Source organism: Prunus persica, chromosome G1, assembly GCF_000346465.2.
Source record: "Prunus persica cultivar Lovell chromosome G1, Prunus_persica_NCBIv2, whole genome shotgun sequence".
NCBI lineage: Eukaryota > Viridiplantae > Streptophyta > Magnoliopsida > Rosales > Rosaceae > Prunus > Prunus persica.
The window spans coordinates 33,859,868-33,877,059 of record NC_034009.1 but is presented as its reverse complement, the minus strand read 5'-3'; the positions used below and the strand labels follow the sequence as shown (position 1 = coordinate 33,877,059).

The 17,192-nt window shown below is 39.0% G+C and overlaps 3 protein-coding genes across 3 annotated transcripts; 2 read left to right on the top strand and 1 right to left on the bottom strand.

Moving 5' to 3' along the window:
• Nucleotides 4,279–6,863, bottom strand: LOC18789793 (transcription initiation factor IIF subunit beta). Its single transcript, XM_007225748.2, has 6 exons — nt 6,502–6,863; nt 6,050–6,161; nt 5,358–5,488; nt 5,185–5,259; nt 4,956–5,105; nt 4,279–4,748 (listed from the first exon to the last, which is right to left on the bottom strand). The coding sequence occupies exons 1-6, from the start codon at nt 6,700–6,702 to the stop codon at nt 4,632–4,634; spliced, it is 786 nt and encodes a 261-aa protein (XP_007225810.1). The 5' UTR covers nt 6,703–6,863; the 3' UTR covers nt 4,279–4,631.
• Nucleotides 7,688–9,978, top strand: LOC18788408 (cysteine proteinase 15A). The gene is made up of 4 exons (XM_007223289.2): nt 7,688–8,295; nt 8,375–8,494; nt 9,111–9,354; nt 9,498–9,978. The coding sequence occupies exons 1-4, from the start codon at nt 7,834–7,836 to the stop codon at nt 9,773–9,775; spliced, it is 1,104 nt and encodes a 367-aa protein (XP_007223351.1). The 5' UTR covers nt 7,688–7,833; the 3' UTR covers nt 9,776–9,978.
• LOC18791972 (protein SHI RELATED SEQUENCE 5) lies at nt 12,967–16,094 on the top strand. Its single transcript, XM_020559284.1, has 2 exons — nt 12,967–14,855; nt 15,367–16,094. Exons 1-2 carry the CDS (start codon nt 14,171–14,173, stop codon nt 15,780–15,782), a joined length of 1,101 nt encoding a protein of 366 aa, XP_020414873.1. The 5' UTR covers nt 12,967–14,170; the 3' UTR covers nt 15,783–16,094.

Here is a 17,192-nt window from a genome sequence, read left to right as displayed (position 1 = left end):
GATATGCTGGATGCATATATATACCCTATGGTTAGATAAAGATTTCCATAAAACGGAGATGGTATTTAGTAAATAACACTGCCAATCTAATACACATGATAATACTTTCACGTGATATAACATTTAGTGGATGGAAATACTAAAACAATGCTATTTTTTTTTCCTATGGCTATGAATCTTTTGCTTTGGAGCTGCTATTCTTGAAGGCCGAATAATATTGAATTTGTGTGAGTGGATCCAGTAATTATTGCTGCGGAAAATAGTGCTCTCCTTTTCATTTTATTTGTATTTCCTTTATGTGAAGGCTGTGTAAAATGTTACCATCTGTTTACTTTTGGGCAGGGGAGCTTTTCTTTCTGGGCTTCTATATGTATTCTGCTATATAACATGTATAAGATGAATTCGAGCTTTACGTATATGGATTGGATGAATTTGCGTACATGGGGGTGACACCAACATTACATGTGCATCTAGAACACGTGGCACGTTGACAGCTAGGGTGTTTATATATACCGTGCATCCTCTAGACAGCCATATGCATATTGTACGGAAGCAGATCATTCGAATTAATTCGCATTATTACTACTACTAATGATGTTCTTCATATGCAATTAACGTTGATTAACCCATTCGATCACATAAATCAAGGGAAAACCCCATGATTTAAGATGTTGGAAAAATTTAGGAGGCAGCAATAACCAACTGGTCGAATGCAATAGAGTGACTTTAAACAATTCAAAGTAATGTTTAGCACTTTCGAGACAATATGAATGAAGCTTCTTTTTTCCCATAGGTACCCTTGCCATATAGTCAAAATGGACAATGCTAGGGCAATCACGCAATTCTTATCTTACGTCGCGTTCAGTGTTAGCAAGCTAGGGTTCTTCAACATCTTCAAGCCACGTTGAAGCCTCTGAACCAACAAGTTTTAAAAGCTTTGGGCTTGGGGTAGTGCTGTGGTCTACCCCCCCTATCATGGTTAGACGTGTGTCATGCTTTCTCTTTTAGTCTCAACTTTCATTAATTGTTGGTTTAAAAAATGTGCATATGTTTGGCATCTAAAATATTGCCAGACAGATTATATTTGAACCGCCGCTCAACTAAAACTAGACCCACTTATATTTTAAAGCCTCTCATCCAATTGATATCCAACTAATGCATGTACAATTTATAAGGTGATGATGATTTGAACTAGGATATGACTTTGCTGTGGGCGACTGTCCCAGTGAGATGCTGAAATTCCGGGTTTGATTCTTTCTTCAATAGTTCTTCTGGATAATTTATTTATAATTTGTCCCTCTCTCTCTCATTTTTATATGTATGTGGCCGGTCTTGAGATTTTGAGGGCCCTATGTTAGATTTTAATTGGAGTCCTCACATAGTCTAATATGAAATACTAAAAATAAAAGAATCATGAATTCATGTCATAAAACAATTTTTTTTATAACTAAAATTCATCATCAATTAGCATGTAATAACAATCACAAATCAAATCATAAATTTTTTAATGTTGTCATGTTGACATGAATGTTTTTTTTTTTTGTTGTTGTTGTTTTGTTTTAAGTGAAAGAAAGTATTTTTTTTTCTTAAGGAGAGTGTATGGGTGTGATATATACTATTGTTAGTTTAGTTGGATCTTTCCCCTTATATTTTTCACGTGCTTTTTTTAAAACTCTTTTAAACTTTGTTCTTATAATAAAAAGAGAATAAAATTATGAATATATTCACTTCACTAAGACTCAAACCTAGGTCTTGTACCAAAGGATACACGCTAGAAACTAACTCCATGAAATACACTTTTGTGTTAATTAATGTTTTGCTTATTGGAGTATATATACAATTATATTAGTGTATATTATATAAAGTAAAAAAAAAAATCGAAGGCCCTCAAAAATCAGGAATCCTGTGCAGTGGTGCCACTTTCACCACGGCAGGGCCTCTTATGTGTATGTTTAGCCATGAACATGAAAGTTGAGGTTATTAAATTATTGGGGAGGGGGGCATTGTGGTTCTTGGAATGATCATATACAATCTTCCAAAACGAATCAGTAGAATACGACAATGAGAAGAAGAAAACTGTGTGTGCATGTTTGGTAAATGAAAATTGGAATGAGAGATAAAGGCATGACCAATTAATCCCTCGTTTGGAAAGATCTCTGTAGCTTTATGTGGGTTGGTTCTTGGTTGGTTTCTTTTTCATATCTTGTACCAGATAAACCCACTAGTACTGATTCTTTATTGCTTTTGTTTGGCTCTTTTCTTTTGGCACAAAAGTGATTCCACCCACCGCTAATTGCACTGTGTGCAAACATTGTAAAGGGCTAGCTAGGGCTGGATAGATGGAGCTAATTAACACGGTTATTTATTTTGAGAAACTTATTACTGCACGATTAGACATGCTAATGTAGATTATCATGAATTAATTGCGTGTCAAATCATCTATAACATACTAATTAATCGCTGTCCATCAAAGTCAAGTTGGCTTTCTCCTTTTTGACTATATTTTTTTTATGGTGATTAGGGCATGAAATGGTTTCGCTTAACTTTACCTTAATAAATGCCTCAATACACACACATATATATATATATATATATATTGTCATGATCTCTTGAACCACGGGAGTTCAAGAGACTGTGGTCACCCATCGTTGAATGTAATATCTAACGGTTCAAAAAAGTTTATTAAAAAAAGTGTAAGAGTTAGTGAACTGTTGAATTTACATCCAACGGTGAGTGACTACAAATCTCTTGAACCTCTGTAATCCAAACGATCGAAACTGCATATATATATATATATATCTCTCCATGAATTGGTTTGCCACTTTTGGCATCCACGTTCATGGGAGTGACCGAGTTCCCATTAGCCTTCGCTTTCATGAATTGCACCATTAATGAGAAAGGAAGGGTCCCAACGCTGGGCTATCCCAACCCAACCCACTAACTAGTGCATTTCCATGAACAAGTTGATGCCTCGATCGCTCGCTGGCTCAGTTGATCATGTTGTTTGAGAATGGGAAGATAGATAGTATTGGAATCTTACTTTTGTGGTGCTAAAGTTTTCTCTTAAAATCTTCCAAAGGTGACAAACAAGATTCCAAGAATGGACAAGGCCTCGATCGACCTCATTAATTCTAGCTAGGCATAATTAATTAAATAATGTGTATCTTCATGCAATTTATATTGAAACATCCACTCTCACACTCGGTAGTCGGTAGTCGGTAGTCGGTGGGGTTCATTTATTTTGTCACGTCTTTATAAATGTCAATTACCAAGAAATCTTCCCTTGTTGTTAAGACTCCCACTAGTCTAATCACACTGTAAACCCATGCATGAAATATTAGATTAGGGTTTCTATTATCTCACACACACACATTACACATACTAGTAAAGTAATTAATTAAAATAATAAACATGGATTGGGAAACCGACCTGCATACATATATATATATATATATATATATATATGTTTGACTTGACATGATGAATAATATCTGTATATGCATTTGTGCGTAGAAATAATAATGTGCAGGTAGCAGGGAATGATGATATTCGAGAAAAAAGGTATAGTATAGCATGGGCATCATAAAATTTTGAATAGCAAATCTACATGTTGGTCTAGTGGCGGCCGCTGCTTTAATTTTCAAACAGTTAGGTTTCGCATTCCATATTCATACAAACTCATTATTCATTTATTGAAAGCGAAAAAAAGGTTCAAAGAAAGAAAGACAATGCAAAAGTGATCCTCGATCGTCTTCATTTGCTTGCTTGATTAAGATACAGGTCGCATTCCAAAGCCCCCCAATAATTCAACTCTTCCACTGAGTTTTGCATTGATATTAGGGTTCGATCATCTGTCTCTTTCGGGTTAATTTTATATCAGAAAGAAAAATTAACGTACAAAAGCATACCCATTGACTAGCCCAGTTTATTAGCGGGTACTCGCCTCTTAGAGAATGGCTCATCGAATTTGGACCAAAATCTCAGGCCCAAGTGTTCAATTAGTCTGGGCCCATCCTTAAGTTGGCCTTACGTGCCCGAAGAAAGGAAGATGAGAGAGGTCCTCAAAAACTGGATGAGGAGGAGGAGAAACCCCACACTGACTTGGGGAGAGGCATTCATCTCAGTAGGGTATGTAAATTGTAATGATGTATCTATACGGAGAGGATAATTCGAATCCAAAACCTCGGAAATTAACCACTTAAACTACAAGCTCTATGCATTTATTTTGAAATTTTAAATGGGTGATGGATATTCGAAGTGATATGCACTTGTCCGGTAAGTATCAAAACTGTTCTCAAATTTTTCAATTAAAATCCTAGGTGAATGTTTTAATGTACAAGCTAATTTCAAATCACACGTTTGCCTAGTAAGTTTATCTGTTTATGGAAGCATTTAACCGTCTCTTGTCGGATCAAACAAACATTATAAGTTTATAACTGCACCTTTCGGGCTGTAAAAAAAATATAGGAAAATAAAAAGTAAACTATTGCCTCCCATGTTACAGTTCTTGTTGATGGTGTTACTCTGTCGCCCCCACACGACAGGCAACCCTTTCTTCTTGCTGATTAATCATGAACTACCTGTTCTCCGAAGAAAAATTGGAGGGTGCTAAACTAGGCAGAGAGAAAAACTTATTCAGCTGTATCCTCAACAGATTTCTTGTACTCCGGCTTAAGCTCATAAGTACCCTGGTTAGTTCCTCTTTTATTGTACACGCAGAGCTCATTCAGTATCTCTTTCAAGAATTGCTGCACATGAAGAGAACATTTAAAAAATGTGGCCACTGTTCAGTTAACACAATATGAAATAAGTTTCTAACCCAATGCAAAGACATTTATGTAAAGATTTGAGCAATTCATAAAACGAACTAATTCTAAATCGCAAAAATTACTACAAAGTTGCAAAATCTGAGTATAGCATTTAGCTAAGCATAAGCAAACAGCTAAGAGACATACAGCAGGCTGATCAGTTTCTTGCACAAGCTGCTTCAAAGTCCAATTTGGTTGTTTTTCAAATAACTTGAACACGATATCCTCCAGTTCCCCCCGGTCTCTTCTAGTCCTTTTCATGTCTGATTGTTTAACCGGATGAGTTTTCTTCTTATCCTGCCATAGATAATTCAAGAACTCATTCCTTGTTTTGGTATTAGTTTGTGCAAAGAATGAATAGGAAGGAAGTTGATACCTTGGAAGTGGATGAAATCAAGCCAATCATACCAGGCATGGGCCTCATATGTATTCCTCGGTCATTGTCAATCACCTTTAAAATGAATTAAAGCAACAAGAGAGACAAATAAAATCAATTATTCATATACAACAAGAGCTGTTATCTCAGAACGTATGGCAGATAATGGCTACCTGTATTTGCCTATTCTTGATCATTGACTTGTTTGTCCTTTCACGACACAACTTTCCATACTCCTCAATGTTTGAACCATGGGGCTTCATGTCAAACTTATGCTCTACTTTCCCTTCCATAGAAACCTTGCCTAAAATGAAGATGATTTTTTTACTACAATAAAAGGGTGAAGAAGTAAAATGTTCTACAACTATGAGATAAAGGCTAGTAAAATGGTTGAGGAGGAAAGATATGGCACAGTCATAACATAGGATTTTATAGACAAAATGGCGCTAGATAATAGATAGAGCAATTAAGCAATAACGTTGTACAGGTTAGCCTAAGTAGTTGGATACCCGCGCATACATGTTTGGAATCTACAACAGAGATACATCATATGTCTTCGACCAATCAATTTCAACAGCCCAAAACCCAATTTTTTTTCCATATTTGTTTAATGTGCCATGGTCAAATATAAGAAATCTCGCTATTTAGACTAGGCACAGCGCCATCAGTGCTAAAATCATGCCGACATATCATGAAATCACAAACACCATCATGGAAGAGAAGAAATGTTTGCAATCAACACAAAGTTGAAACATTAGCTTGAAAGTGCATTATTAAAACAAAAAAAGAAGAATTACATTAGGTATTTACGAAAGAAAAAGTATAAATAGGATGAGTGCCAGAAGATGTAATTCCTGATCCTCACCTTGATTTGTCTCGGAGAAAACGCACATGGGAACGAAGTCTTTAAACATATTCAAGGAATAACTTTTAGGCAAATTCGCAGCCCCACTGCTGCCAGCCATCTCCATTTTGAACTGATTGCAAAATTAGAGAGCGTAAGCAAACAATCAATGGAGAATAGAAAGAAAGAAGCATTCGGTTTTGAAATCAATATGAGCTACAAAACCCCAATCAATCAAGTTGTAAGAATGAGACTATGATCACAAAAACACAAGCAATCAGTCGTCGAGCACAACAGAAATTAGGGTTTTACCAAAGAATAAGTAGCAATTAAGCTTAAGCTGCAAGGTAATTGAGCTGAAGCTAAAGTGTTCAAAATTCTAGCACTAATTAACAAATTCATAACAAGAACTCCGAAAGCACACCAAGTATACTCAGAAAATTGATCGAATTGCAAAAAAAAGTAATAAGAACCTCGAGGGAAGAGGGGTCGTCGGCGCGGAGGGGATCGAGAGAGAGGACGACTTTGGAGAGAGGGTGGGGATCAGAGGGGTTGTGAGAGTTCCATGACTTGGCTACGACCACCGGGCACTTCATCAGCCACACCGGGCTCTCGGCCTTCCCTGTGTCCAAGTTCCTGCTACTACTACTACCATTACCACGCTCCTCCTCCATCGTCTCGCCTCACTTCTCAAAACCTCCCAAAATATTAGGGATTGTTGCTGTTTCTGGCTGACCAGAGAACCCCAAAGCTAACCGCAAGTCAAAATTTGTAAGAAAGGGAGACGCTCTCTTCTCCTTGCCTTTGCGTCTCTGCCTTAACTAATTAACCCCGACGCACAACAGCCTTTAAATCACGCAAACTTTGTACGTGTCGTCGAACTGTTAGTTGAAAGAGAAGAATATCGTCGGTTATTTGACTTTTACCCGATTGTAACCAATAAATCTCTGGGTTAACGTAGGCTTGTGTACGCCTGATCTATACCCCTGAAAGCGGGCGGTAAAAGTAATTATAGAATTACGAAAAACACCGCGTTTGTGTAGGCGTCTGGTAATTACCTTGCACTCTTGGGTCAGAAGACTCGGAACCTGTCCCGCCTTTTCCTTTGTTGGTTCTTTTGTATGCTCAAAGTTGGGCTACCCAAGTAGGCCGAAAATTAAGTTGGGCTACCCCAAACACTACCTAACACAAATTGGGCCCATTTGCCCCATACAGATTTGAGTTCACCAATTGCACGGCCCAATACTTGAATGTAGTATGGCAATCCAATATGACACGCCTTTAAAACGTTGGACTTTATAAATATGGGTTAGGTTAGTTAATTGAGGGAGTGTGCTCGTTCTATTTCATTTGAGTTCGTTTCTCTTTGCATACTTTAAAGTATATTAGAATATCATTCGTAAAAAATAAAAATAATTGTTGGCTCCAGTTTTTTGAGCATCTCTGGCCTAATCTAATTTCATAATTCAAATTAAACAAAATGAATTAAATTAAGGAAGGGGACATTTGTATGGAGGGACGCTAGATGACAAGCAACAATAATGGAGTAGAAGCCATCCCCATGTACCAAAAAGTCGTATGTAGCAAAGGGAACCAACCCATCTCTTTCTCGTATTTGGTTTGTAGCTCAACTTGGTGACAAACATACGAACCAAAACAAACCACGTGTTTACAAAGTTACAATCTTCTGGGAAGCACACCCAACCAGAGAACCAAACCCAAAATATCCGATATCTCTGAAAAATCCAATAAAATCCCTCCATTTCAAGGCTTCTCAACGCTCCTCACATTCACACACACTAGCAATGGATCGCCCCACCACTCTCGTCCCCCTCCTCCTCTTCCTTTCTCTCCTGACCTCTGCACTCGCGTCCACCGTAACTCCTAACGACGCTGACCCTCTGATCCAACAAGTCGTACCGGAAGCCAACGACAATCTACTCCTCCACGCCGAGCGCCACTTCTCCAGCTTCAAAGCTACGTTCGGAAAGACCTACGCGACTCAAGAGGAGCACGACTACAGGTTCGGCGTCTTTAAGGCGAACCTGCGCCGAGCCAAGCGCCACCAGGGGCTCGACCCCACTGCCGTCCACGGTGTCACCAAGTTCTCCGATCTCACTCCGTCGGAGTTTCGCCGGAATTTTCTCGGACTAAAGCGTCTCCGGCTGCCATCAGACGCTAACAAGGCTCCCATCCTTCCTACCAATGATCTTCCCACCGACTTCGATTGGCGCGACAAAGGTGCTGTCACACCGGTGAAGGACCAGGTAAATATATATATTTTTGGTTTTTGGTATGTTTATTGGTTGTTAACTTTATTTTCGGGGGGTGTGACGGTGAAATTAGGGGTCTTGTGGGTCGTGCTGGGCATTTAGTGCGACGGGAGCTTTGGAAGGAGCTCATTATTTGCAAACAGGGGAGCTCTTGAGTCTTAGTGAGCAGCAGCTTGTGGACTGCGACCATGAGGTTCTACTCTTTTACATTTTTACCATTAATTACCTTGATTACCTTGCTAAGAGAATGAATAATCTGTTGATCTTTGCTATACTTAAAAGTATTAAACTTTTCCTAATTGAGTTGAACAAAACCTGAAAGCTGGTTGCTTCATTCAGTGTATAAATTTGACTGTATTGCAGTGTCTCTAACGATTTCTGGTGTGTTAGAATAAGTTCTCTTGTTTTTGTTCTTCCATTTACTTTTCCAATTTGACATGCATTTGAATATTTTATTTTTATTGAAGATACCGTAAACTACAAGAACTATGTGTTGTTTGAGACAGTATGCTGTTTGGTAAACACTCATGGTGCAGAAAAAAACTGTGACTTTGACATGTACTAGTGCTAGAGGCAGTGTCAATGTGTGTTAATTTGGGCAGCTGACTTTCTACCTTAATCCTTATTTCAACATAGGGATTAGGGATAGGGAAGCCACAGATTTAGATAAAGCTCTGCAAGTGTCAGTGTGTGTTAATTTGTGAAGTTGGGTTGCTTCCTTATTCCTTATCTCAACACAGGGATTAGGGAAGACGGGATTTCACTGTCACCATGGCATTCTCTTATATTAAAGCCTGTACCTTTTGCAGTGTGATCCAGAAGAATTTGGTTCATGCGACTCGGGGTGTAATGGTGGGCTGATGAACAATGCATTCGAGTACACACTCAAGGCTGGTGGACTAGAGCGAGAGAAGGACTATCCTTACACTGGGACTGATGATACCTGCAAATTTGACAAGAGCAAAGTTGTTGCTGCTGTATCTAACTTCAGCGTTATTTCCACAGACGAAGATCAAATTGCTGCAAATTTGGTGCACCATGGCCCACTTGCAGGTACTTGAGCTTAGCATTCCTAGAACTGGATTCTTCTATCATTTTGATCCTTTACTTGTACCATTTTAGTAGAATTAAACAATGTAGCTGGAGACAATGACAATGACAATGAATCTTGAATTTGTTTCTCATGGTGGGTGCAGTTGGGATCAATGCCGTGTTCATGCAAACATACGTAAAGGGAGTTTCATGCCCTTACATCTGCGGAAAGCGTATCGATCATGGAGTGCTTCTGGTGGGGTATGGTTCTTCTGGTTTTGCTCCGATCCGATTTAAGGAGAAGCCTTACTGGATCTTGAAGAACTCATGGGGACAGAGTTGGGGAGAGGAGGGCTTTTACAAGATCTGCAGAGGTCATAATTCTTGTGGGGTGGATTCCTTGGTCTCCACTGTTGCGTCTCTGCATACATCCAATCACTAGACAATATATGGGGGCTTTTGTAAATATACTCTGATCTGATCTGATCTCCTAGATAATATAGATCATGGGGTTAATAAGTTCATGTTATGGTTGCCTGATGTTGAAGTTGTATAATAATTTATGTGTTATTTAAATGCTACGCTTTGGCGGTTCAAGTTATGTCATGAATTTATTTATAATTAATCGTGTCCTTTAAACTTCAACTAATCTCTTATGCGCCACTTCTCTCCTTGGGCCAGCCTGCTAATTGGGTTAGACCAACTCCCTTGGGTTAACCTGGTTAAAGAGATGGCCTGTTCCCTGTTGTTACTATTGTGGGCCTCTGCTCCCCGGATTCGTGCGCTGAGTTTCCGTCTAAAGCCTTTTTACCAGGCCCCTTGTTCTTTCATATGCATTCTCTTTAGACTTTAGGCCCAAGTTCCCTTTCCGCCGGGTAAGTTTGACACGATTTTATTATTAACCACTTAAATTATAAGTTTTTTGTAGGCAGTTTTTCTTAAATCATTTTACATTTTGATTTTAAAAATTATGGAGTACTTAGGTTATAGGGTGTACTTAGTTTTTTTAAAGATTCGTTTAACAACACTCTAAAAATGTGTAAGTGATAGTAAAGGGGAGGGACTTCAGGTGCACCGGCATTTGATCTTTATAACTTGAATTATAAGCGCAAGTTTTCTTAAAATTGAGAAATACATTATCCTATAATTATATGAAATAATTAAAACTTTTTAATTAAAGAATGTTCCTTTTCGTTTTTATCAAAAGCCGAGGAGGCATTGGCACTTCTCCCCTTTTCATCCTTTTGGTTCCTTTCCTTCTTTTTATTTTTTAATTTGTGTATGTCCTTTTGCATTATTTCCTTTCGTGTGTTGCTTTGGTCTAGGCTGAGTGAGTGAGTCTTGGCAAAGGGAGGGAGAGGATATAATGTGGGTGTGTAACCTTTCGTGAGACATAATGGCATATTATTATCGGCTAATATATCAATAATCTTTGCTTTATAAAGGCGAACCTAGCGTCTATAAATTCAGCCTAAAAAACTAAATTCTCATGATGTCGGGCAGTGGGCACATGCACTTGACACTGAGACCCCACCCCAACTTCAACTTGGACCCACCGCTACCCTACAACAATATACGGAGGGGACCACCTCTACATCTACTCTCACTGGCCCCACCTTTACTATTCACGTAATTACGTATTCGGCAGGCAAGTTCCTACTATTTACATTTACGTAATTAGGTAGTAAATGAATGTAAAGAAATAATGTAGTATGCAAAATAATAAAATAATAAAATAATAAAATAATAAAATAATAAAAAGATGAAGAAGGTCTTTCCACGTGGGATTGGGTATGGCCTATCTAAGCATGGATGGGGGGGCTGAGGGAAACTAGAGCATGGCCGTTGTTGGTAAAAACTGAGCTTTTGACATCCGGCTCATCGAGAGGAGTGAGTGAGAAAAAGGAAATGAAAGAAGACGAAGAAGATAAAGAAGAAGAGTCAACTTGAAGAAGAAAGCACTGGGCTCGAGAGTGAAAGACTACTGAGACACAATAATTGGGACTTCCACACATCAATTCACATCTCCAATTGAAACCCCCTCCATCCTTCCCTTTTCTCTCTCCATCAATTCAAACAAATTTCTTTTTCCGGGAATTCTTCCCAACCTTTTTCTTTATTTATTTCGATGGTTGATTACTGTCTTCCTCGTCCAAATGTCCCATTTCCACATCGACACCTAGGTGGCCCAATTGATTTCATTTCAAAGCTACATGATTTGGTTCCACAATTTAACTTTCTCAACAAAAAATCTAGCAACAGTCTAAATTATGTTAGATTAATACACTCTATGGTAATGGTAATAGGACACGAACTGGGTACAAATTTTTTATTAGAGTGGTATTTGTAATAAAGCAAGGCTCCCTAGACTAACTTTTTACCCCATTTTCGGGGGGTTTTTTTTGACTAATAAAGCATAATTAATCTTTTTCAAAGTAGTATTGCTAATTAGATGGAAGCTTTTCTTTGTTTAATCAAGGCCTCACTCATTCACCAACACCCCGACTTACCAGAGTCAAGATCAGTGTACGGCGCGACTACGGCTAGGCGGCCGGAGTCCGTACTTTTTGATATAATACCAATTGAAATCCAATAATTAGTGGGCACTAATTCACGTGATTTACTTTGATGAAAAGGCATTTCTCTTACATACCCAGCTTTTTTTTTTTGATGAATTACATACCCAGCTTTTGGCCAAATGCTTTATGCTGCTTAATTATCTCCAGTCAAGGACCTCATGCTAATTGGCAGGCAACCCATGATTTCTTCATTTCAATCTGAAATATCCATATTATTTAGGGGTCAAATATTTTTGGTGGACTCGTGTTTAGTATGAAATATTTGTAGTTCTTTAGGCCTCTTTTTTTTTTTTTTTTTTTTTTTCCAATAAATTTCATAAAAACTTTATTAAATAATAAAAAGAAAGAGGAAAACATACCCTTCAATCGAGGGACCAAAAAGTATAGAATAGAATTGTATTCGTTCCTAAAGAAAGCTTAAAAATGACCTCTTTATATTACCTTTGTGTCTCATTGTTTCTTCTTCTTTGATTTTTCTTGTCTTAACCTTTTGTGTCTCATCTGTACATATATTTTTGTGCAAAAAGCACTATTCCAATACAAACTGTTGCGCTACTACCCAAAAAAGTCGCGCACGAAAACAGTAGGATTGAAAACAAGTGACAGCAACATTTAAAAATAATAATAATAATAATAATAACAGAAGAGAAAAGGGTGCATGAATTTAGACAATGGTTTAATCCCATCCCATCCCATGATCCCATGATCCCATGATCCCATGATCCCATCCCATTCATGTAATCTAATCAATTATGAATTTTTGGGATTAAACGGCAGTCAAATCACATGTTAACAACGTTTAGCATATAAAATGTGTGCCGTATAATCTGTGTCTACCCAAAATTAATATCACCCTTGGGTAAAAAGAGTTTATTACTGTTACGAATAATATTGACAAACGTACAAGTAACGAGATGAGATTTTGAAGCCTGCTGGCATATAACCAACATGGATCTGGGTGCATGCCCTACAGCACATAGGAACAGCCCTTGGAGCCTAATTCTGTTAAATATACCCATCAAAAGATGTTGACCTTATTGCAATTACTAAAAAACCCAATTTTGTATCAATTAGTCAATCATAAAATGATTACACGAAGAATTTTGAGGGGAATACGAGGCATCCGACGACGAGAAAACTAATACAGGCAAGGCTTTCCCTAGAATTTCGTAAACCTCGAAATTACGTTACCTCACAAAATGTTTTTTTTTTCTTTTTTTCTTGCTTTCTTTTTGGTTTTATGGGAAATTCCTTGGATAATGTCACGGGCGCTCCTCCTACAAACCATCCATCTATTTATATTAATTAAAATATGTCATTAAAAGTACACACGTGGCGTGCAGATATACGTTGGTGATGGAGGGTTTTGAAGGAGCATGGGAGGATCAGGAGGTACGCGATGTTCTTTTTTTTTTTTTGTTGTGAGAGATTGAAAATGGGTAAAAATAAAAAAATCTTAATTATAGGGATTGGTCAGAAAAAGTGGTAAGCGGGTTTTCCGGTGCAATGACGAATAAGCAAAAGCTGATGTAGTGACACGTGGAGGAATGATGACCGTTGGGTGGTGAAACGACGATGGTGGATCGATGAGGTTCATTGAAACTGGAAGAAGACTCCGAGAGAAGAATTGGCGAGTGACACATCTTTTTTTGTTGGCTCCCCTCACTCATCAGTCGATCTTTCAGTCGCTCACAGTCAGTTTCTCTCTCACTCATACACAGAAAACTTGCATATGAGAGAGAGAGAGAGAGAGAGAGAGAGAGAGAGAGAGAGAGAGAGAGTTGTCAAAGTTGGCGCAGTAGTTGTCATAAATGAGGAGGGCAGGACGGAAGGGAGGGAGAGGGGTTAAGTTAAGTGAGAAGCAGTAAGAGCAGAGTGGGTGCAGTTTCCATGGCGGCGTTGCAGGGCTCTAATTCCGTGCCATTATTATTGCTTCGAACTACCACAGAGAAGTAGAATTCAATTCAAAAACCCCTCCAGTTGCTCACTCTACCCAACCCAACCCTTCCCCTAGTTCTTTTTTCTAATATTCTTACCCTAAAATATTCCCAACAATTGCCCCTCAAAAAGCTGCCAACACCCCGTAACAAGATCACACATAGATTCACACACACTCACAGAGTCACAGAGCTAGAGAATGAGGTCAAAACACAAAGCTGGCTCAAACCCTGCTTAATTAATATCCCTACAGTACCAACCAAAGCTCCTCAAGATTTTGATGATATGGATTTGTACCCAAAATTGAGGTCATCAGAGAAATGGCTGGCTTGTTTTGCTTAGGCGGAAGAGATCAAGCTCCAACAAGCAGCAGCAAACAAGAGGGCCGAGGAGGAGGAGGAGGAGATCAAGAAAGAGTGGAAGGAGGAGGAGGAAACCTGTATTTGTACAGATCATCAAACGAGGGACAGGCCGAGATCTACAACAAGGGCTTCGAGATATGGCCTTCCCAGTATCATCACCCACACCAGAATTTGAACTACTACTCGTTTGGAGTGGATCCTAGTTACAACCGAAGACACTTACACAACGACGACCACGACCACAACCACAACGACGTCGTCTCTGCGGATGATCTGTCTTCAGGATTGAGACTCGCGGTGATGAGGCAAGGTGGTGGGGGAGGGTTAGGAGGGTCGAGCAGCAGCGGCATGAATTGCCAAGACTGCGGGAACCAAGCCAAGAAAGACTGCCCTCACATGAGGTGCAGAACTTGCTGCAAGAGCCGAGGGTTTCAGTGCCAAACCCACGTCAAGAGCACTTGGGTTCCTGCCGCCAAACGCCGAGAGAGGCAAGAACAATTCTCTGGTCTGCAACAAAATCAACAACAACAAGAACAGCAGCAACAGCAGCTACAGTTTCGAGGAGACAATCCCAAAAGGCAGAGAGAGAGTCAAGGGGGGGCGGGCTCTCTTGCCTGCGTTCGTTTGCCATCCAACACGTCAGGTAAACTTGTAGTTTACAATACAAACAAATATATAACAAAATTACACCATCACCATTCACCCAAGCTTAAAGCTTTCGCTTTTATTTATAAATTAATTAAACTTGAGAGTATTTTTTTTCTTTTCTGAAGAGGACTGTAATTAATTTTGCTCCATGAAGAAAGTTCAACAAACTCGTCTGTTGCCTAAACAAGGTAACAGCAAGATGGATCTTGAGGAAATTAAATCTGGACTCTCGCTAGGAGGAGTTGCCATCAAATCTCCATATGGATCGTTTGCGTGTGGGAAAGTCCACCTAGCGAGCTAACTCCATAGTCCACAGTCACCCACTCCACTCTTCTGCTTTTCTTCTTTTCATTCTTATTCTTTCACTGTTTGTTAGTAAAACTGACGAAAATAATAATGTCCCATGAATTTTCTTTCTTCTTTATTTCTTTTAACACTCAAATACATATTACTTAAGAAAACTTATTTATTTAATTTTCTCTGTTGTGGTGGAGTACATACACTAGGGTTGGAACTGGCACAATTTCCATCAGAAGTGAGTTCACCAGCGGTGTTCCGTTGTGTAAGAGTAAGTGCAATGGACGATGCAGATGACCAGTACGCCTATCAAACGGCTGTCAACATCGGAGGCCATGTATTCAAGGGACTTCTCTACGATCAAGGCCCCGATGGTCAATATTACCCAAGTTCTAGTACTGGAGGAGGAGGAGAAAGCTCCTCAGGCGGCCGTCATGATCATCAAGAAGGCGGAGGAGCCCATCCACATCATCAGCAACATAATCTGGTTACAGTCGCAGCCACTGCCGGCACCACCAGCCACGGCGGAAACCCATCTACCACGTTGCTAGACCCGTCACTCTTCCCAACTCCACTCAATGCTTTCATGGCTGGTACGCAAATCTTCCCACCCCCAAGGTCTTAGAAATTTTTTTAAAAAAAGGCCCCCCCCAGTCTAGCAGCTGATATTAATTGTTCGTAATTGTTGCGGTTTCAAGTTTCGTTTAATTTAACATCATGCACTCAAGTAGAAGAAGAAGAAGGCCTAGGAAGTGGAGGAGGAGAGGATGATTATGATTGATGAGGACGATCGATATATCTTGTGGTTGTGGGGATGTTTGGTTTTGTTCGAATTTCAATTCTGATTTTCGTTGTTTATTACTTTGATGATAACTGTTATCGATGATGATGACCCCATTAATGATTAATCTAAATTAGAATTGAATTAAACCATTAATTTTGTTTTGGTTTTGGTGGTGTGGTTGGTTTGTGCCGCATGCATTTGGATATATGCGCACAGAAATTGTTTGTTTATGTTATGTTTATAATTTGGTTGACTAGTTTATACTATTTTCTCTTGTAGTATATATATAGATGAGTGTTGTTTTGATATCTGGGTTGATATTGAATGCGCTTTCTGAGTGGTGGTGAACTCGAAGCCGCTTTTTCCCGTTTATCCGTTCTCTTGCCGGATGAAAATGGGACGAACTAGGTTTCGTGTTTGGTTAACCAAACTATCTTTTAAATCTTCTTTATTTCAAAAAAATATTCTGTCGAGAAAGAGAAAAATGAGTTGAATAAAATAAAAAGAAAGAGAGAAAGGAGAGGGCATGGGGCGGTCCAGATTTGGTTGCAAATAAGCTTTTGGATCTCATGCATTACCAATTGGCAGGTAGGCATTCCAGTACTACACTCCAAAAGGAGAAGAAGCTCTCTCTCTCTCTCTCTCTCTCTCTCTCTCTCTCTCTCTCTCTCTCTCTCTCTCTCTGTGATATGAACACAGATTTAATTAGTTAAGCTACGGAAATGGATAATTGTAAAGGCATTTATGCCAACTACTTACCTGCAAAACTGCAAAATTTAGTCCCTTGAATAGACATTCGTAGATGTGACTTCTATGGTAGCTAGCTTAATTGCGGGGGGCGATGGAGTTGAATGCAACTGAGAGTCTGAAAGTAAGTGCATGTGATGTGTTATATATATATATGCAGGCTATAACTATATAATGAGATATAGGGTGAGGTACAAATAGCATGCATGATACATAGGATCTTAATGGCGCTTCCCTAGACTGCTACATTTGGTACTTAGGAAAGAAACACAGAGGTTACCCAAAACTTGCCTAGTTTTGTAAAATCTCTGACCCTTAACATGTGCATTCTCATCTACTCCACCGCTCGATTCAAACACCCCACACTCTTCTTATACGTACACAGTACACTCATCTTCAATTATGTACGTATTTTGCTATATATGCATGAGTTATTTGTTCATGATTGGGTGTATTTAGAAACTTGGTTACTTGTAATTAATCGCATGCAGGATATAGAAGAGT